At 38.4% G+C, this 22739-nt stretch overlaps 1 protein-coding gene across 1 annotated transcript in view; it reads right to left on the bottom strand.

Annotated features, from left to right (window-relative positions):
* SDK1 (sidekick cell adhesion molecule 1) overlaps positions 1–22739 on the bottom strand; it is a gene marked incomplete at both ends in the record, with an annotated part of 886211 nt that overhangs the window by 554613 nt on the left and 308859 nt on the right. Inside the window, one exon of the mRNA XM_080702238.1 lies at positions 4849–5008. Coding sequence (XP_080558364.1) covers positions 4849–5008 — 160 coding nt within the window. The remainder of the gene's footprint in view (positions 1–4848; positions 5009–22739) is intronic.

The following is a 22739-nucleotide window of genomic DNA, read 5'->3' as shown; positions in this document are numbered from 1 at the left end:
TTCCTCCTTCCTTATTTCATTGCCTGCCTCTCCACTGCTGCCTGGGTTATGTTCCCAAATAAACTACCTAGTGTAACCCTTGTCTAACTCAGTGTTTTTAGAGTATTTCAGGTTATTAGAGCTACATCTCATTTGGCAAAAATGGTTTTCCTAGGTTTTTGGATTTTTAATTTGTAATGGTTATTTAAACATAGTGAGTTTGTTAAATTTTGTGCAGCTTTCTGTGATCTCTGTTTTCAAAATTTCCCCTGGTATTTTTTCAGATCACTCAAATACTCCCTTTGCTTTCTTATGCTTATTTTTAAATTTCATTTTTCAATGTATCTAAAACTTATTTGGACACTTTATATGAAATAAGGATAAATTTTGAAAGTTGCTTCCAAATAATTTATTTCTTTACCATTAGCTTGAATATTCATTTAATTACATATGTTATGTTTATCATGGCTCAAAACTCTCCCCTGAGATATATTTTTTTCTGAATATTCCTATTTTTATACTACTAACTTGAAATTTGACTTTTTTGGGATTCTAATGTCCTAATGCCTAGAAAGAAAAATTCTCCATTAGTCACCTAATGGTTTAAATACTTGTTTGTATTTGTTTCTGCTTATATTTCTAGATGAGCTTTATAAGACCATGCTCAAATTACTTGCCAAAAAAAAAAAAACCTCACTGATATTTCTTACATTAAAATATCCTAGTGGAACTGGGCATGATGGCGCACGCTTGTAATCCCCACGCTTGGGAGGCGGAAACAGGAGGATCGCGCAGGTTCGAAGCCAACCACACTGGCTTAAGAGACCCTGTTTCCAAATAAAATATAAAATAGGTCTGGGAGTGTAGCCCGGAGGTAGAAGGGTTTCCAGGAACCCCAGGACCACCACACACACACACACACACACACACACAAATATCCTAGTGGAAGTAGATTTAATAAGAGACCTACTGATAATAGGCTAAACTCCTACAATAATTTAAAAAGAAATGGATTTTTATAATGCTTAGGTTTCCTTTCTAGGATCCTCTCTCATATCTCTCAGGGAAGCTTTATGAGGCTTTTCTTTTCATGTGAGTTCTGCTCACTTTTTATAAAAGTTATTCCCAGGTACTTAATAATTTTTATTAATATTGTGGGGTTTTTGCCTTTTTGTAAAACATAAGAAAAATAACTTTTTCTCTTAACTATTCGTATTTTACTGAGATAAAAAAGAATAAACACCCATCAAATTTCTATTGTTACAGTGTCATAGAATTGAACCACAGAGACAGGTCTCATAAAAAAACTTAAAGATTTTCAACAGTTTAGAGGTTTCAATTATTCCTATGGTTACAAGCCATATTGTGCTAACATTAAGAAAATCTTTGCACACAGGTACACACAAACACACACGTCACACACACAATGAATATGAACATAGCAGATTTCCTCCCAAAAAGAAAATAATTTATGGAAATTTTTTCTATAAAACATAGATACAAATCCACCTAAGACACCTATGCAAACTTGATTTAATTGCTGAAACATCTATCAATATGCCAATTTAGTCACCTGTGCCTACATGCAGAAATGAATATTGACATGAAATATAACATTTGAAACTTGCTGAAATTCACCATGCAGTTTCTGCCACAAATAGCAATGGAAATTTTATTCTTAGAAAAAACTGGAGAAGGTGGGATTATATTATTTGCTGTTTACAGGGTTAGCATTTTTATAACTAACACCAAAGAAGGAAAAATTGAGGCTCCCTTTCAGGGAGGAAACAGGTTCCATTTTTATATAGTATCCAGTGTTTGCCAATTTGAGACTTCGAAAGGTCTCATGAAGGTTAATATATGACAGCTGAAGGTGATTATTGGACGGAAGTAAATGAAAGAGTAATTTCAAAAAATAGCAGGAGATTTTAGACAGGTTTTATATCTTGTAAAAAATGATGACAAAATATGATGGGTTCTTGATAACCCATCTCAGTGTCTGAAGCCCTCAGTGAACAGACATAATTCATCGACACAGCCCCAAACCATCCTTCCTCCAGAACAACGCATTTCTTCCTATCGAGTTTCCAGTGAAATGAAGTGAAGCAGCTACCTCATTCTAATGGCCTGGATATAATGAGTGGCTCCTTCAGTTTTGCTCGATACAACCAATAGTGTTTTTGCTTCTTGTGGATTATCATGGCATTTTTTCAAATGAACAGGTGAATTTGCTAGTGGAAAGAGCAATGCAAAACAAAAGAAATCATCCTCATATATATAGTTAATGCCAAAATTGTTTCAGTGTAATTTTAAGATATAAATACATTTTGGCATTTAAAAATATAACTGTGAAGCTGGATGTGGTGGTACATGCTTATAATCCCAGTACCTAAGAAGCTGAGACAGAAGGATCACAAGTTTGAGGAAAGCCTCGGCAATTTAGCAAGACTCTCAGCAACCTAGCAAGACCCTGTTTCAAAATAAAAGCAAAAAAGGGCTGGGGCTGTAGTTCAGAACACCTCTGGGTTCAATCCCCAGCACCACAAAAAGTAAAAATAAATAAAACAGCTATACAATTGTTGTAAATATACCCAAGGAAATGTAAATAATATAATGACTTGATACCTACCTTCTCTGTTTTTAATAAAAGGAATTCTAACAGACAACTTTAATACTGTTCTTTTTTATTCCTGCATTCTCCCCCAAAATATGGCTATGGGAAGACTCATAAGGGAGATATGTGCCCTTCTCCTGTGAAGTGGGAGAAATTATTAAATGGAGGCAAGAACGGACAATTGTCCTGGTGCCTAAACAAAAGGCATGTTCCCAGCTTCATTTCAGAAAATATGCCTAAGAAAACTGATAACCTAGGAGAAAGAAACATTCCTTTCCCACTATCTATGGCATATACCCAATACTGAAGATCACTGTTACAGTTTCTCTACCTCCTTTTACTAAGAAAAGCAGCGTGGGTTCTTTGAGAACCTCATTCCTTTCCTCCTGGAACACACTGAATATTACATAATTTAATTTTCATGAGAACCCTGTTAACAATTATACTTTGCAAATGAGCAAAGTAAGATCCAAATGATTAATTAACTTCTCGAAAGCCACGGAGATTGGAAGCTGAGTACCAAGTACCTGAGCTCAAGTCATCTGATGCTCAAGCCTATTTTTCATACATGGTTCTGATGTCTACATCTGCTACTCTTGTAATGTACCAAATGCAGCCTAGGATTAATTAAATTACTTATGTGCCAAAAAATATGCTGTTTTGAGTACATTAAAGCTGACCAGAGCGTACAACAGCACAGTGCGGTGTGACCAGCCACATCCTGTAAATCCTTATGGTAGGTCACACAGGCAGCCTGCCCAAGGCCATGATGCTAATGCTAATAGGTGGTGGCACTGCGATGCTAACCAAGGGCTATTTGACTTCAATGTGCTCTGAACTATTGTGATAAATTGCCTCCCTCAAAGCAGATAATCTTACAGGGTAGGCCTAATAATGCAAGAGGAGGTCAGAAACTGATATGCCTTAAAGGGCAAGCAGACCACAGAAACAGGCACAGCAAGTATGGGATGATAAGGAAGATGGGAAAGCAGGGTTCTACAGGGAAATATATGACTGTCCAGTGCTAGCAACCAATAACAATTTTTTAAAAGCACACACACACACACACACACACACACACACACACACACACACAGTATGGTCAGGCTGAATGTGCACCACGCACCATCACAGTACCTCTGAGGTCAAAGAGGGGTAAGGTGTTTGACTTCTAAATAGCTAATTCCTTCTTCTTCTTTTTCCTTCTTTTTTTTTTGTAAGTACTGGGAATGGAACCCAAGGGCATTTGATGACTCTGAGTTATATCACCAGCCCTATTAGGTTTTTGTTTTTGAAACAGGGTCTTGCTAGGTTGCTGAGAATCTCGCTAAAGTTGTTGAGGCTGGGCTCAAACCTTTGATCCTCCTGTCTCAGCCTCCCAAGCACTAGGATTATAGATGTATGTCACCAGGCCTGGCTTAATTCATTCTTGGTTCACTTACATAAGAGTGTGTTGCTGATGATTTCTGCTGATTGTAAAGCTTCTTGGAATCTGCAGGCACCACTAGCTCTCGCCCCACTCAGAGTTGCAACACCAGCCTAACATTCCTTACAGGGAAATGGTGGCTAAACAGTACCAGTCTGAGAAATGGTTAAGCACTGTGAAAAGAAACTGAGTCTCAAAAGCACTGCTGGGGTTACTTCCTGTATGGAGCCGACCTCACACTTATCCTGATCTCCAGCTCTGACTTCTTCCACGTGGTGCTCCTCTCTGCTCCCTAGGTTCACCGGATCCCCAGGGCAAGAGTTCAATACACATGGTATTAGTCTTTGCTGTTGAATAAAGAGGCTGTGCTCATGTCTACTCTCCCCTGATTCCATCCTTTCTTATCCCAAATAAAAAAAGGGACATTTTTGTTGATCGCCCAGAGCCCCTGGAAGCTACCAAGCTAAAGATTTCTATTTAAACATTTGTCCAGTTAGGAAACAATATTTATGGGTGGGGCTATTGTCACAGAAAAACATATTTATCATGCTGAAAGATCATGTGAATTCCTCTGTAACTATACTTTTTGTCTAGAGGTTTCATTAGTGGGCTTACTTTTACAAATATAAGACAGACTTGTAGGTGAAAATAAAACCTATACCAGAATAGCAAATCACATTCTAAATACACGTTCAAATCTAGTCCTTTAGTCCTCAACGCATTCGACATCCAAGCCAATATTTTCACCTTCCGTGCTATCGTAGCCACTAAGCAAGTATTCGAAACACAAACACCTGAAATGGAATCTTATTTTCAAGCGATCATTTACTTATATTCGCTGCTGTAGGTGGTGAGCTCACTGTCATTGTGCATCCACTTGAACTCCAAAGGCCAGCTCCCCTCAGCAAGGCAAGTGAGGACAAGGCGGTTCCCTTCCAGGTGCATCTGGGGCAGGCCTGGCTCCGTCTTAAAATAGGGTGCGACATCATCTGAGGTAGTTAAAGGAGGGGAAGAAAGAAAATAAAACAGATGAGGTATACATGAACGAATCCAATGAGTAAATCAGTTACTTAAACAGATATAATTTTAACCTATTTAGCCCCAAGTTTTAATCTCGCAAATATTTCAACAAAATTGACCCAGGTGCACTGAAATGGACTGAAAATCATAACCTAGAGCTTGCATATCCTTTATATATTTATTTTCATTTTTAAATACTCTAATCACTCACCTACTATTTTTCTGTAAAGAACAGATCTCTAAAAACATAATAATTACTTTAAATTTACCATAAGTGGTATATTTGTTGCTCAATTTAATTTTTTATAGGTGTTCCACATCGGGGCCATGGGACAAAATAGGCTAAAGACTATAAATAATGGTTGTTTGGCCCAATTAAGTAGCAAATGATCCCTGAGCCCCTAGAAACACACAACAGCCCAGATGGTATTTCAAAGGGCCAAAGGCTAAAAGGGTCACCCAAGTTCGTTTCTATTTATTATTTACAGGCTTATCAAAGGGACATACTGGGGGGAATTCCTACTCATAAAAACCTTTGGTTTTTAACTAGGTAATCAGGTAATCTTTTTTTTTTTTTTTTTTTTTTTGGTGGTACTGGGGTTCCTGGAAACCCTTCTACCTTCGGGCTACACTCCCAGACCAATTTTATATATTTTTTTATTTGGAAACAGGGTCTCTTAAGCTAGCGCGGCTGGTTTCAAACCTGCGCAATCCTCCTGTTTCCGCCTCCCAAGCACAGGGATTACAAGCATGCACCACCGCGCCTGGCTAACTAGGCAATCTTATTCTCGAATCAACAATTAAGGGCATGAAAATGAAACTTCCTCACATAACCTTAACCTGCAATAGCTTTTTTGTGTGTATTGTACAGAGGATTGAACCCAGGGGCATTCTATCTATCATAGCTAAACCTCAGCCCTATATATTTTTTAAAGGGTCTCACTAGGTTGGTAAGAGTTGCATTACTTGCTGAGGCTGTCCTCAAACCTACAACCACCCCAGACTCAGTCTCCCACATACTGGGATTACAGGTATGTGCCACCATAATCAGCCTTCAGTAGATTTTAAAAAATGGAATACTAAACTAATAAAAATAGACTAACCATTTTACACTGTACCACAGATCCCACAGATAAAATGTTGACTGAAAGAAGCCAGATAGACAGAATAAAAGGTTATAGCATATGCTTCCACTGGAAAGTTCACAGAAGTTCAAAACCAAGCACGTGTACTCTGTGATGTCAGAGGTCAGGACAAGGGTTCCCCCCGGGGAGAGAAGAGTGATGGGGGTTTAAGGGGAGGTTATGGAGAGTGGGCCAAGATATATAATAGGGTTACATAGCTATATTTACTTTGTGAAAAATCATAGAATTCTACACGTGATATTTGCTTCTTTTGTATGTATGCCTCAGCCTCTAATAGAATTGTCCACCTAGAAAGAAGGCTTTTGCCTCTAATTCTATCACTAACCAGCTACATAACCGTGATAAGAATAATACAATAAACAAAATGAGGATACTTCTCATTTTCTATAAAAATCCTGTAAAGACCTGTAAGACCTGCAGTCACGATCAGCTTTTATTCTATTTTTCAGGCTTTCGGCCCTCTCTTGTCCTGCACAACAGTCCAGGCACACATGGCTCCTTCCTACTACAAGGGCTTTACATCTACCATCTCCTCCACCTGGGGTACTCACTCTCCTCCTCCAGGATAGCTCAAACTTCTCCCCACCAATGGGCTCTAAACACCACTGCATTTATTTCACTTTTTAATTTTTTTGTGGATCTGGGGATGGAACTCAGGGGCATTCTACCTCCGAGATACACCCCTACCTCATTTTTTATTCTTTATTTTGAAACAGTGTCTCACTGAGTTGCAGAGGTCTCACTAAATAGCTGAGGCTGTTCGCAAACCGCAATCCTCCTGTCTCAGCCTCCCAAATGCTGGGATTACAAGCGTATACCACCACGCCTGGTTCACTGCATTTATTTCATTCACAATACTTAAGAGTATAAAATTAAAGTATTTATGGATTACACCCTATTTCTGAATTCCAAGCACCTAGGAAAAAGTCAGAAAAAAGTAGATACTGAATAAATACATATTGAATGAATAAATGTAATGTCAATAACAAAAATAAAAGAAATAGTTACACTTTACTATGTAACTTGTGCTAAAAATTGTTCTGAGTGCACGCCGGGCGTGGTGGCGCATGCTTGTAATCCCCGCACTTGGGAGGCGGAGACAGGAGGATCACGCAGGTTCGAAGCCATCCGCGCTGGCTTAAGAGACCCTGTTTCCAAAAATAAAATAGGTCTGTGAGTGTAGCCCAGAGGTAGAAGGGCTTCCAGGAACCCCAGTACCACAAAAAAAAAAAAAAAATTGTTCTGGGTGCTTTAGAGGAAACTTACTTAGTTTTTACCAAAGCTCTATAAAAATATATATCAATAGTATGCCAGTTTTACAGATGGGCAAACAAAAGCACAGGGAACTGAAGTGAACTGATTAAGAACTATCCAGGTACTGGCATTTGAATCCATAGAATGTGGCCCAAGAAGCAAACCAATACTGTATGATTCTAGATACTACAGATTTCTCAATCTGAAAACTTTCTTCTCAAGAATCCATATCTAACCTCAAATTTTTGATAATCCATTTGTAAAGTTGTGAAGCTAGACCTCTAAGTTAAATGACTATATTTTCAAGAAGTTAAACGCCAAGTAATATAACTATTAAAACTAAGACTGTTGAAACTATAGTTGCACACAAGTGTTTCACATATACTAATACTAAATACATAGATTTTAAAATACATAACCAGCCCTCCAAATCCACAGCTTCTTCCTCTGCAGACTCAATCAACCTCAGATAGAAAATATCCAGAAAACTGGCTGTATTGAACAAGAACAGACTCTTTTCCCTTGATATTATTCCTCAAACAAGACAGTATAACAACTCTTTGCATAACATTTTTACATTGTATTCTGTATTACGTGTAGAGAAGATTTAAAGTACATGGGAATATGAGTAGGCTGCATTCAAATACTGTACCACTTTACATGTGGGACCTGAGTATTTGTGGATTTGGGCATCTTCAGGGAAGACCTGGAACCATCCCTAGAATATACCAAGGAATGACTGTGAGTTTGTCTTTATGCTGATCACTGTATTTCATCGTAATTGTTATGTTGGTACTATCAACAGTTACTAGCATTTGTTCATTAAAGTACATAAATGCTAAGTTGCATCTGTGTGGTAAGAACCTATATATTAAGGCAGTTATATAGTTATATTAAACCCAGGCAGTGAGATTTAACATAGCAAGTAAGATTTAAGGAAAAAGGAGATAAATACTCAAGGAAAAATATGTGCAAAGGACCAGTGCTGGGAACAGACATGAAGAGCATTCTTGGGAATACTGAAAAGCAAGCCATACTGAAGGTGCAGAGAGAGTAGGTGGAAACAGGGTATGCTGCGCTAAGATCCTGTAGGACCCTGCAGGCAAGGCGAGACATGCCATCCTGAGCGTGTACCAGTGGTGGTGCCCACTTTACATCAAGTGCTTCGGTGTGAGTGATGAAAGATATGATAATTGTGTCTACAGACCTGATCAAAAGTACTGTGGATCAGATGGTAATAATTAGCTATCTTGAAAGAAGAACAGCAGAAAGCCCTTTGAAAGGTTGTATAGTTCAAAATCAATCTGGTTAGTATGTAGAGAAGGAATTAAAGAAGGACTGGAGTCTTAGAAGATGAATTTGGAGGCCAGTGCAGCAACCCAGAAAAAATGCTTTAAGAAGTGACAGAAAGGAGGCTGGAGAAAAATAAATAGTAGAAACTATGGAGAATGAGATGGAAAGGAATCAATGACTTGAGAACACCATTAAGTGCTTTAAAAAGATTCAATAATGGCCTGTTTATGGAGTGAAGGAGAGTGGGTGGTCCAGAAGGATTCTTGGGTTCCTAGTCTGTATGGTTTTCTGGTCAATAACCACATAATGATTCTATGTGCTAGACCTTGTAATTGGTATTGGGGATACAAAGAACAAGACACAGTCCTTAGTCCTTAAGAAGTGACAGTGAAGGTCTAACAAAGGAAATATAAACAGCCAAGTATTAGGTACTATAACAAACATGTCACTAAAATTAGGAGCCATTGATTCACGTTCTATTGCAAGGGTTCTACCTGCTTCTGCAGTACCATGCTCTACGCTGCATTTTAAATGCATTCCTAGGTTTTGATTGTAAACTCCGAGTCCAATTTCCTTTTTTTGCTATGTACTTGAGCTAAAATCATCCACTCCTATGACCCAAAGAGTGTAATAAAGCTGAACTGCAATGGATATAGCTTTGATACCTTGGGATTTACTGAGCTACAGCCTTTATTAATGTCTTGCCATTTGCACTCTCTTTAACAATAGAAAAAGAAATGCCACTTCATATGGTTCCAGTGTCCTACACGCATGAGTCATAAAAAATACATCTTTTTGAAAGGAAAAGGCTTCAAGATAAAAGCATAAAAATTTGAATTTGGTTTTACATTTGACAGAGCATCATCAATTTAATACATTATACAATGGTTTTGAATTTACATACCACAATTCTATTCTTCAAGGAATTCGTAGTTAACTAAACATGGCTACACTATGCACAAATTATTATGCTGGATACTGTAATCTAGTAGGCAAAATCTTCATGAAATATACTTTCCTACAACTGGCAAACAGATATTTTTGTGATCTAAATTACTGTAGGATCATGGGTAACACAGATGCTGACATTTATTATAAAAAGGATAGAGCGCAAATATTGTCAATGTTCTGTCATTTTAAGCTTCTAAATTAAAATTATCACCACAAATATTTTAACAAAGATTAGCCAATATGGAGAATAACAGTTACCTGAGTCCAGCACTATTTACCACTGCAAAACATGCAGTAGATCTTGAAATTTAAGAAGGGCATCAAGCCGGGCGTGGTGGTGCACGCTTGTAATCCCCGCGCTTGGGAGGCAGAAACAGGAAGATCGCGCTGGTTCGATGCCAGCCTCACTGGCTTAAGCGACCCTGTTTCCAAATAAAAATATAAAATAGGTCTGGGAGTGTAGCCCGGAGGTAGAAGGGTTTCCAAGAACCCAAGTACAACCAAATAATAATAATAATAATAATAATAATAATAATAATAATAATTAGCCAGGCGTGGTGGCGCACGCTTGTAATCCCCGCGCTTGGGAGGCAGAGACAGGAGGATCACGCAGGTTCGAAGTCAGCCCCGCGCGCTGGCTTAGGAGACCCTGTTTCCAAATAAAAATGTAAAATTAGGTCTGGGAGTGTAGCCCAGAGGTAGAAGAGCTTCCAGGAACCCCAGTACCACCAAAAAAAAAAAAGGAGGAAAAAAATTTTTAAAGGCTAAAAAAATTTTTTAATTAAAAATTAAAAAAATAAAAAGGGTATCAAGGTCAGAAAACACAAAAGCAAACACAAAAGCTTTGGGGAAGGAAGGAAAGAAGCATAGACTAGTATTTAGGTGTGTGTGGACCCCTACAAAAATATTTGATCTTTATATACTTTAAGTGGGATGGAGAAAAGCCTGAAAAGATCAATAGGGGGAAAATCATTAAATTACCTGCAAGTTAAAGTTATCAAACTTTGACCTGGGAAAAAGCCAGTGGTCCACTTAATGCTCTTTGAAAGGTGTGTGTGTGTGTGTGTGTGTGTGTGTGTGTGTGTGTGTACATGTATGTACATACGTACTTCAAATAACTAATTAGCTCTTCCCCTTCAAAGAAAACATACAGAGATTATGCATACCTCTATATCCTTAACAATGCACATTCTTAGACCTTAGAATGAATCACCAAGGAAAAATGTGAAGTTTCCCTTTTTATACTTTTGGATAGAACATAATCAGTTCTGAAAGAGAGAGCCTCATTTGTCTGGATGATACAGATTTAAGGTCCATCCAAAGGAGAGGAGCAGACTCAGTGTTCTCTCAAGACAACACTGTAATGTTATGATGTCGAAGTGGCTTCCCTAAATGGACTTCTAAGATGTTCAGATGTCACATAAATGGATTTAACTTTACCTGTCCAATGCAAAGAAAATCTTCTCATCAGAGAGCCACAGGAAATAGTTTCCATGTGCAACAGAGAAGCATGAAAAGTCAAGGCCAGGCCTGGTCCCTGGCTCACCTTCCCTCACATGAACAAGGGGAGATCTGTGGGTTTCCATTATCCACCCCGCAGTGGAAGACAGAATCTACAGCCACCCTTTACTGACAAAGTAGTTAGGAATTGACTAGCCGGTACCAAGAATATCAAACTTGAGGCTGTTCTTAAGATTCTGCTGATAAGAGCTTCAAGTAAGACAATCTTCATCTCCTCAGTAATTTATCTTTTTCTCCTCCCTTTCAAAGTGATAATGAATAAAGAAATAATAATCAGCCTCCACTCAGCAAAGAAATCAACCTTACCACAAACAAGGGGTGGTCTGCAACAGACAAGCCCTGCATGTCCTGGTAACGTGAAGATGCAATGTATTAAACCCGCAATCAGCAGCATCAATCAGGTGAGAGTCGGGTGGGGAACTCAGGGGCACAGTGTGAATGGCCAATCAGCCAGGGCAGGACCTTTTACTACTCAACTCTGCTTCTGCCACAGCTAAGTTTCCCAGGGCGACTAATCTCTGGTTTAAACCACTAATCTTCTTTCAAAGTTCTTTTATATCAAATTCAAACATTTTCATGCCCGAAGCTTGTGAATTTGCCACTAATGGAAAGTTTTATTTTTTGAATTCCAGTGAGAAACAGAAGCACTGGGCAGAATGTATCACTTTTGAACAACTATTCTGAAAAACCTGGGTAGAAGATCCTGTTCTGGTAAATGTAGCCATTCCAATTTCAGCTGCCGGCGGCTCATTATGTATACCTATTGAAGCCAGGAATTTAATCTCATAGTATAATGTGCTTTTCTTCATAATGGCAATATTAATCCTTTTAAGGAAAACAATTATGTATTCAAATGTATTTCTGAGGTAAAATTTAAATATATTACTGGATATGTTCCACTGTGGTTAAATGTGCACATGTGAACAGGTCACCCTACAACGTTATTAAGAGAACCCTACTGTTTCAGGACAAAGTCCTGCCTATTACTTTAGAACAAGGCAATATAAGCTGCACTTCCTGTGACCACAAGTAAACCCTTTGGTAGTGAAAGGAGGAAAGAGGGGTGTGAAGGAATAAAGGATCAGTAAGTGGTGAACAGTCATTCTCAAACTAGATAATTACCACTCCAATAAAGGGTTGGCTCTACCGCCACAGCTAGTTCCCAGGTGTATTATCTGATAGTTCATCAGAAATATTTATAAATATTTTGCAGTGGTAGACTCTCAACCATAGTAGAATACCATCATATTCTGTGGCTCTAAAACAAAAGTACTCAGCATTTTTGTATAATGCTTCATATATTTTCAATGCTACCTAGTCAAATAAGTATTCAAAATTCCAGGGTGAGATGTAGCTACAACTGAACAAACATACATCTGATTTCAAACATAATCAAAAGACAAACTATCGTGGTAACTATAGAACACAAAAATCAGGTATTTTTTTCAAGTTGTTATCCTTTCTGTCTTGAAGAGTTCTGATGGGGTAGACTGGAAGTTTAACTAAGTTGTACCCATAGGTGTCCTTTTCCAGTGCCACGCTGAAAAATGGGCAAAAGCTTTTCCTTCCTTCCCAGTCACCCAGGAGAGAAGCCCTAACACGGAGGCCCACTCTTGCTCCTGCTCCAGACACAAAAGAAGGCACTTCACCACTCCTCAAGTGTTCCCTGAGCATCCCCTGGCCTCTGGACTTTGGAGATAGTGCCAGGCCTGCCTTGAGCTCACAGCCTTGAAAACAAGATGGTCAACAAGCCAAGAGAAATAGCAGAGGAAATCCAATAAGGTATGAAGTCAGTGCTGCCAGAGGGCCCTTGATGGGATTCATGGCTGAGGATCTCCCTGTAATAGAAGTCCCCACATCTCAGCCTGAGTAGGTGCTAGAGGGGCATGAGGACAAACAACAGGCTCAGTCAAAGAGGGTCGAAGCTCCAAGGTCTTGGAGAAACAAAGGACCAGGTGTATCGTTGGGAGCTGCTTCAACTATGCAGTGGCTCTGAAAAGCTCTTGAAAGTTTGTTAAAGAACTGGCCCCTGTACCATTCTGCATGGCAAATGAGAATTTCTGCTCCCCCCCACCCCTGACAAATGCTCCTAGACTCCAACTAAGAGGTGAACTTTTTTTTTTGGTGGTGCTGGGGTTCCTGGAAACCCTTCTATTCTATCTCCGGGCCACACTCCCAGACACTTATTTTTTATATTTTTATTTGGAAACAGGGTCTCTTAAGCCAGCGCAGCTGGCTTCAAACACGCAATCCTCCTGTCTCTGCCTCCCAAGTGCAGGGATTACAAGCATGTGCCACCACGCCTGGTTAAGAGGTGAATTTCTGAAGGCCAGCCTGTCTTCTGTTTGTGCCTGGTCTGGTTGTGAGGAGTGAGCAGTCTTGCAGGGAATTCCTGGTACTCCTGGAGAGATCTGGAAGTCACCACTGAGGACAAGGAAGGGCTTACCAGGAGTAGCAGTGTCTGCTAAGCTTGGTTTGGGACATAGTCTGGGGACCCATGTGCCAGGACGTCTGGGCATACTGAAGAACCAAACAAAAAGCAGACTTGTCCACCCTTATTCCTGACCTCTGTCCCTGTGTCCTTGAGGGCTCCATAATCAGACAAAACAGGTTGAAGCTGAGAGTTTGCACTGCATGTTCCTAGACCTCAACTCAAGGTCATCATTATGGACTCAGAAGTCTGGTTAACAAGCACAGGATTTAGTCTTAGGCATCCTCTTGATACTTGAATCTGTGATGTGGGCACAGGGAAAGTAGTTACAGTCAGGTCCCTAAGATTTCCATTAGCGGTACTGTAAACAGCTTGCTGAGGCATTCAGTCAGTGGGGAAGTCAAATTGACTGTTTTCTCTGCAATCCAATCCATGAGAATTAACAGCATATTTAAGGCAACTCATGGGGTAAATCTACCCTTCCAATAGTTCCCCAAAAGAAACCATCCAAGCTTTCTGTGAGATAAATCCACAGTGAAGCTGATGCTAGAAACAAAAATGGTTGTATTTATGTACTGGTTTGATCATTCACTGTGCTAATCTATTTCAGCATATAAATTAATAATAAGAAGAGACAGTGGGATAAAAGCAATTCACTATATCTCCAAACTGAAATAGGCTTCTAGCTCTACAGTATTTTACTTCAAAGTAGAAGTGTGCTAAATTGGTATTTTTATGGTTTGTAGTAAGAAAGGATGGGCAAAAAAAGGAAAGTTATAAAAAATAAACAACATTCTTGAATATATAATGCAATATTTATTTTGAAGAATCTTTCAAAGAATCCTAAAAGTCCAACTTTGATTAAATAAGAGGCCAAACGGCCCAAGACAAGAAACTCAAAAATGATTTGCCTTTCCCTGCTTAAATGCTTGCTTTTAAGTTTACAACATATACTTACTGACACAAAAACTGGAACTCAAGAGATAGCTAAATGGTGACAATTTCCCTAAGAAAATTTAAAAAAAAAAAAAAAAAACTAAAGATACCTTAATTAAATCAGACAAAGCCTGTTGATTTTATCACAGTTACAGGCTACAAGGGATTCTGCAGAAGTACTAGTGGGTCTGGGCTCCACTCCCAGGCCCAGTGTTCCTTATAGCTGAGATCTTGGCTAACCTATTTACCTTTCTATGTCTGTGTTTCCCAATCAACAAAAGAATACCACCACTCTTTTAAGAGTACCAGGACTCAGCCGGGCATGGTGGTGCACACTTGTAATCCCAGCATTAGGGAGGATGAGATTGGAGGATCGCGGTTCGCGGACAGCCTCAGCTACTTGGTGAGGCCCTTCACAACTCAGTGAGACCCTGTTTCAAAAACAAAAAGGCTAAAAATTAGGAGTGGGGGTGTAGCGTGGAGATATAATGCCCTTGGGTTCCATCCCGAGTACTTCAAAAAATAAAAATAAAAGAGTATCAGGACTCAAACTTTTTGACCTCTGTCCCTTTATAGCTTTTATAAAAAAAAAAAAAACCTGTGTGAGCTTCCAAAATATATAGTCATTCCTTTAAAAATATCATTAAAGGCATTACCTGTTAACATAAAGGTATGTTAATAAAATATATATCTAAAATATAAAATAGTCCTAAGAGTGGTATTATTTCATAATGTTTCTATTTCTACTTTTTATTTATTTATTTACTTATTTATTTATTGGGGTGGTACTGGGGTTCCTGGAAACCCTTCTACCTCCAGGCTACACTCCCAGACCTATTTTCATATTTTTATTTGGAAACAGAATCTCTTAAGCCAGAGAGGCTGGCTTAGAACCTTTGCGATCCTCCTGTCTCCGCCTTCCAAGCACAGGAATTACAAGCATGAGCCACTATGCCCAGCTCTATTTCTACTTTTTAAAAAAGACAATGAAAGCTGGGTGTGGTGGTGCACGCTTGTAATCCCCATGCTTGGGAGGCTGAGTCAGGAGGATTGCTCAGGTTCAAAGCCAACCTCAGCTACTGAGTGAGGCTCTCAGCAACTTAGTGAGACCCTGTTTCCAAATAAATAGAAAATAGGTCTGAGAGTATAGCTCAGAGGTAGAAAACCTCTGGGTTCCACCCCCAGTGCCACACACACACACACACACACACACACACACACACACACACAACAATGAGATTCTTATATACACTTCTGCATTTAGTCTACAATAAGTTATTTCAGTTGAAGGACATGAATAAAATACAACCTTACAGATGTGTAATAGCTGGAAACAGGAGAAGTAATAGCCTTTTCAAATTACTGTGAACATTCTTGTCAAAACTGTACCACAACTGGACAAATATCAGTTTCATAAAATGCTTAGATATAATATGGAAACTGAAACTCTATTCCTGAAATTTTGGTTCTCTGTTACATTAAAATCCTTTGGTCTTATCTTGTACTTTAATTGAATCATTTACACAAGCATAGCTCTGTGGATTTGCTGGGTTTTGCAGATCTTCCAAACGTTGACACATTTCATTACACAATGTAAAAAAATATCACATGTTAATATAGCTTCCCATCTCATCAGACAAGTCCTTAAATAATAGGAAAATGTCAGGCTCATAGAGGCATAAAGAAGATTTCCAAAATTCTAAATTTTACTTATGACCTCAATCTTTATCATTAGCTACAAATAATGTCAGGGCTTTTTTACAGAATCGGCTTATTTTATTCGTTTTCAAGAGAATGCTGCCAAATACCCAAGTCTGAATTACCATAGTTTGCCTGTCAGTCACTGCTTCAAGTAAAAATGGAGCACCAAGAAAAAAGCAGTTGGTCCGGCTGCCAGCTCAGATAACCTCACAAGGACTTTGCCTTGGAGCAACCATCCTATTTTTGCATTCAGTGGAAGGGTTTTATCTGTAATTCACATTTGGACACAGAATATTAAAAACACATTTATTAGATTCAAAATTTAATACTATTAGTGATTTCTTACTACTTTACCAAGGATATCGAGGAAGCTAGATTTTAGTTTTGTTTTTTAATCACAGGTGTCTGGTGGGGAAGAAACACATGCCAACCAATACAGTTTGGCACTACTCTCTGCATATAACTGCTCACATTCCAGCGTTTTTCTCAAGATCGCTTTTGAGTCAGCAATAAAATCCGAATACAGGGAAAAAGCAAAAAGTTCTCCATATTACTATGAGAGGCTTCTGACCTGTAACCTTTTGAGGCAAAGGGTCTCCTTGTACCCCACTCTCAGAACACCTGCTCCAGAGGTGTCCCAGAAATCACATCAGTTAATGTGTACAAAAGGCTCACAACTGTGCCTGGCAGAGAAACACCATCCCCTGGCTAGCTGCTACTAAAACGGTCGCCATAGAATGGAACTGCATCTTCTTACAGAATGTTGAATCCTGAACTCCATCCAGAACACATTTGCTTTTGGCTTTCTCAGTAACACACATAAATCAGGCTACAGTCTTAAATGTCAATAACTATTAAGGCACAGAAGTTGTTCAATTTAAAGAAAAACAGGTGTTCCTATTTTCATATACCTCAAAATTCTAAAGAAGTCAAAATATTGATTTTATTATTTATTCTTTCATTCAGCAAACATTTATTAAAAACCTAGTCGGACATCTATGAGATAGGAATACAGATGTGAATGGAAAAAAAATAAAAAATCATACCTTCATGGAAGATGTTTAGGGAGATAAACAGACAACAAAGAAATAAGAAAAATATAAACAGAACAATGTGTTTTGCTAAAGCCTGTATCTCTTCTACACAAACTACTTCTTATGGGGTTGATAAATAGGGAACTGATATTGGGAACATAGAAGTTGTACCAATTTATACATTATTTCCCCCAGAATATTGTTATAATATTGACATGAATAAAATGTATTATTAAAGAGTAAGCCTTAGAATTCTAAGGAGATAAACAGCACAACAAAGTACTTTTAAAAACAACAACAAAAGTGCCTCCCTTCACTGAGTGCAAGTGGTGACTGGTTTGGGCACTTCTAGACCCATAGCCCTTTCTGCTACATTACACTATTGAGAAAAGCTGCGAGCACAGATGAATAAGCTTGGAAGGCTTTTCTTTTTTAATCAAAACAGAAAATCAATGAAGAAACTTGCTAGGAGGATTATTTTTTATTTTTTATTAGTGTCCTGATTGCAAAGTTCCATAGGTTTTGAATGGCCTGCTCCAACAGAATTTTTCCCATAACTTGGTTTAGTGTATGATTTAACAGACCATGACATTTTGCAGAAATATATAAAGAAGAGAAAGAGAAACACCTGCATAGAAGATAGTAAAATGCTATAGAAAAAAATATGAGAGAGAAGTGGAAAATAGGGTTTGGGAAAAAAGATGGCAATCTTAAATGAGGGAGATAAAGAGGCCTCCCTGAAAACGAAACATCGGAGTAAGGAAGAGGAGGGCTAATGAAGAAAGCTGTGCACAGGGATAGCCTAGACCGCAGAAAAGGAATGCACAAGGGCCTGAAGTGGTTGTGAGTCAGCTGTGTTCTCCAAACAACAGGGACCTGTGCAGATGTGCTGAGTGAATGAGGGGACAGTGAGAGGAGATGGGGCTGCAATGGGAAAAGGGAGAGGTTTCATGACCCTGGAAGCCAATGGGGAATTTTGAGTGAAAGGTTAATGTACTCTTAGGTTTCCGCTGGTTCACTAATAAGCAACCAAGTGTGCAGAGATTAGGCGGGAAGGGCAGGAGACCACAGAGGAGGCTGGGCCATTAATCCAGATGCAAAGCGATGGTGACTTGGGAGGCTGGGTGCAGGGCACATGACAGGAGGAAACCAGACTCGACACACATTGTAAAAGTAGGAGCAACACAACTGACAGGCGTGGTGTATGAAGTGCCGGAGAAAGTAGAACCGATGACAATGTCAAGGTGTGGGCTAAGAGACACCAGAAAGACACAGTGGTGATTTTCTGGGATTGGGATGACTAAAGGAGAAACAGTTTCAGAGGAAAAGACTAGAGTAGACCGTGTCAAGCCTCAGATATCTATGAGACATCTATGTAGACCTGCTGAAGAGGCAGGCAGATTTGTACAAATATGTGATTTCCCAAAATGCCACATTAACACTTGGGATTTAGATAATTACACAATTTCAAATAATCAGTTTTACAGAAAATCATTCATTTAAAACAAATTTTTGCTTAAGATATGAGACACATGAGTTAAATAACGTTAAAAACAATTGAATTTGATGAGAAGTTAAAATCTAAATATCCTGGTAGATCATGTTAACAATAAAACAAAGAGTAAAAATTATACTGATTATCTAAAATAAAGACTTGTGAAATCTTTAAAATAATTTTTTTCTGAAATATTTTAATTTTCATTTTTTAACCAAGTATACTCATCTGGCATGTTAAATTTAATTATGAAATCAAACCTATTCTGGAAGAAGAAAAAAGAAAATTAAATAGAGGGCAACACCTCCATTGTTCATGCAAAAATGTGCTGTGTAAACATATAACAGCAGCACTAATCTAACAGTACCATTTATTTATTTATTTATTTATTTTTAATTGTGAGGTACACACACACATACACAAACACACACATGGATTGAATCAAGGGGGATTCTACCTCTAAGCTATACCCCAGCCCTATTTTTATTATTTATTTATTTATTTATTTATTTATGGTGGTACTGGGGTTCCTGGAAGCCCTTCTACCTCTGGGCTACACTCCCAGGCCTATTTTATATATTTTTTGAAACAGGGTCTCTTAAGCCTGCCCGGCTGACTTTGAACCTGTGCAATCCTCCTGTCTCCGCCTCCCAAGCGCAGGGATTACAAGCGTGCGCCACCATGCCCGGCTTTATTTTTTATTTTTAAATGGGTCTCACTAAATTGCTGAGGGTTTCACTAAGTTTCTGAGGCTGGGGTTGAACCTGTAACCCTCTTGTCTCAGCCTCCCAAGTACTGAGATGACAGGTGTGTACCACCATGCCCAATTCCTAATTGCATTATTTTCACCAAAAAGCTGTACCTTAGTTTTAGTTCCAAGAAGAGTATAAGAACTACGAGATATCAAACACAGGAAGGCCTCCCATGCCTGAGCAGTGTGAGAGAGGAGGTTTTAGCTGCTCACTGAGGCCTTTGGACATTCCTTCTTTAGAACATTTCTTCCCCTTAAACAAAACATTCATTACTTAAAGCACAAAACAATCCTATAAAGTGTGACATACATATGTTTTTTCCTGACAGACACAATGCCTAAAATTCCACATATATCCCTTTGGGTTATTTATTCCCTCAAATAACAACACTACAATATAAAAAAAAATTTTAATTGCACAGTAGTCAACACAACTTGTGTGTGTGTTTATTACATATATGTATGTATATATATTTACATACACACATATATGTGTGTATCATATATATATATATGTTATTCTTGTTGTACATTCTTTTATTCTCTAGTTCCCATAGACCATTCATCAAGATGGTCCTCATCTTGGTCTATAAAACAAACCTCAACAAATTTAGAAGAATTGAACTCATCGAGTTACGGTTTGACCATAATTGAATCAAACTAAAAATCCATAACAAAAAAAAACAACAACAGGGAATTCTCCAAACATCTAGAAGCTGAATACACTTTTGAATTATACATGAATCAAAAAAAAAAAAAGAGTCTAAAAGGAAATAAAGAATAGAACTCACCAAGCATGGTGGTACTTGGCGGTAAGCCTAGTAACTCAGAAGGCTGAAGCAGGGAGATGGCAAGTTTGAGGCTAGCCTGGGCACTTAGTGAGGCATGCCTCAAAATAAAAAAACAAGACTGGGCGTGGTAGGGCATACTTGTGATCCCAGTACTTAAGAGGCTGAGACAGGAGGATGGCAGGTTCGCAGTCGGCCTCAGCTACCTAATGAGGCACTGTCTCACAATAAAAAATAAAAATAGGGCTGGGGATGTAGCTCAGAGGTAGAAAGCTTCTAGGTTCAACTCCTAGCACTTAAATATGTATATACGTATGAATGTACATACATGCATACATACATTCATGGGGATATATAGTTCAATGGTAGAGCATCCCTGGGTTCAATCCCCAGTACTGGAAAAAGTACATAGGACTAAATGAAAATGAAAATACAACACATGAAAGTATGTGGGATGCAGCTAACGCAGTGCTGACAGGGAAATCAACAGCACTAAAATGCTTACTTACATTAGAAAAAGAGAAGAAGCCTCAGATCAATAATCTAACGTACTATGTCAAGAAAGGAGAAGATTAAAATAAACCCAAAGCAAGTGTAAAGAAGAAAATAATAAAAGTAGAAGCAGAATCAATAAAACTGAAGAGAGAAAAATAATACAGAAAATCAATGGATCAAAAAAGCTGTTTCTTGTTGGGGGCTGGGAGCAACAGATAAACCTCTAAACGACACTGAAAGAAATAAAAGGAAGACAGGAATCATCAAGACCCGCAAAGAAACAGGCCTATCGCTACAGATCTTGCAACCATTAAAAAGGGGATGCTATGAACAACTTCAAGCTCATAAGCTTGACAGCTCAGAAGGCATGAAACCAATTCCTGGGAAACTACAAACTACTAAAATTCATACAAAATGGATCAAGCAACCTGAAGGATTGTATATAACCAACGAAGAAATTTCTCATTTAAAAGCTTCTGAATAGATGGTTTCACTGGAGAACTCCACCAACACTTAGAATTAACATCAACTTATAACATCTTGTCCAGAAACATTTTCCAGTTCATTTATTAAGCCTACTATTACCTTGATCTAAAATCCTGGCAAACACTACAGAAAGTCAACTATAGATCAATGCACTTCTGAATTTAGACATAAAAATCCTCAACAAAATATTAGTAAACCAATGCAACAAAAAATTTAAAAAATGTATACAGTGAGTACATGGGATATATTCCAGGTATGTCTGGTGGTTCAACATCCAAAAAGTAAATCATAGTACTTCTACCATACCAATGGGATGAAGAAAAAAAGTTATCTGATCTATCAAATGAAGCAACAACAGCAGTTGAAAAAAATCTAACATTCACTATTTAAATAGATACAAATAAAAATTGTGCACCAAGCCAGGCATGGTCGCACATGCTTATAATCCCAACATTCGGTAGGATGAGACCGGAGGATCGTGGTTCGCAGACAGCTTCAGCTAGTTAGCGAGGCCATTTGCAACTCAGAGGGACTCTGTTTCAAAAATTAAAAAGGACTGAAAATTAGGGCTGGGGGTATAGTTTGGAGGAACAATATCCCTGAGTTCCATCCCTAGTACTGCAAAAAAAAAAAAAAAAAACCTGCACTAAATTTGGAATAGAGGGGAACTTTGTCAATCTTATAAAGACTATCTACAATAATAATAAAATAAAGCCCGAAATCTACCATCATACTTAACAGCCAAAGACAAGGTTTTTCATTTTGAACTTGAGAGCCATTAAGAATGTCTTCCCTGGTCACTCCTATTTGTTTTGATAGAAAAAGGTTTACCCACTGAAATCAGAGGAAGAAAATGAAGACAGACAGACAGGCAGACACACACACACACACACACACACACACACGCATGCACGCGCGCGCGCACACACACACACACACACACACACACACACACACACACACACACACACACACACACACGAAGGTTAGAATTAAAGTTGCCCCAATTTAGATGACTTGATTGGCTATGTAGGAGACTCCAAAGAGGCTAAAAACATATACAACCTTCCTAGAACTCATGAATGAATTGAACAGGGCTACAAGATACAAGATCAACACACAAAATCAATGACATTTCTATAAACGCTCACTGAATGTGCAGGGAAAAAAAATGAAACACACAAAACCACTTAAAATCACTCCAAAGAAAAGGAAATTTTAAAATATGACCTATATGCTAGAAATTATAAAATGTCGATTACAGAAATAATACAGACCTAAATAAATGGAGAGATATACATGTTCATAGACTGAAAGACTCAATGCAGCAGAGATGTCAAATCTATACAAATAAGTAAACACAAGGTTGGCGAATTCTTCCTAAGATACCAGCAACAGATTTTACAGATATATACAAGA

This window comes from Muscardinus avellanarius (assembly GCF_963383645.1).
Source record: "Muscardinus avellanarius genome assembly, chromosome: 10".
Taxonomy (NCBI): Eukaryota; Metazoa; Chordata; class Mammalia; order Rodentia; family Gliridae; genus Muscardinus; species Muscardinus avellanarius.
This window is presented reverse-complemented; position numbering and strand designations above follow the sequence as displayed.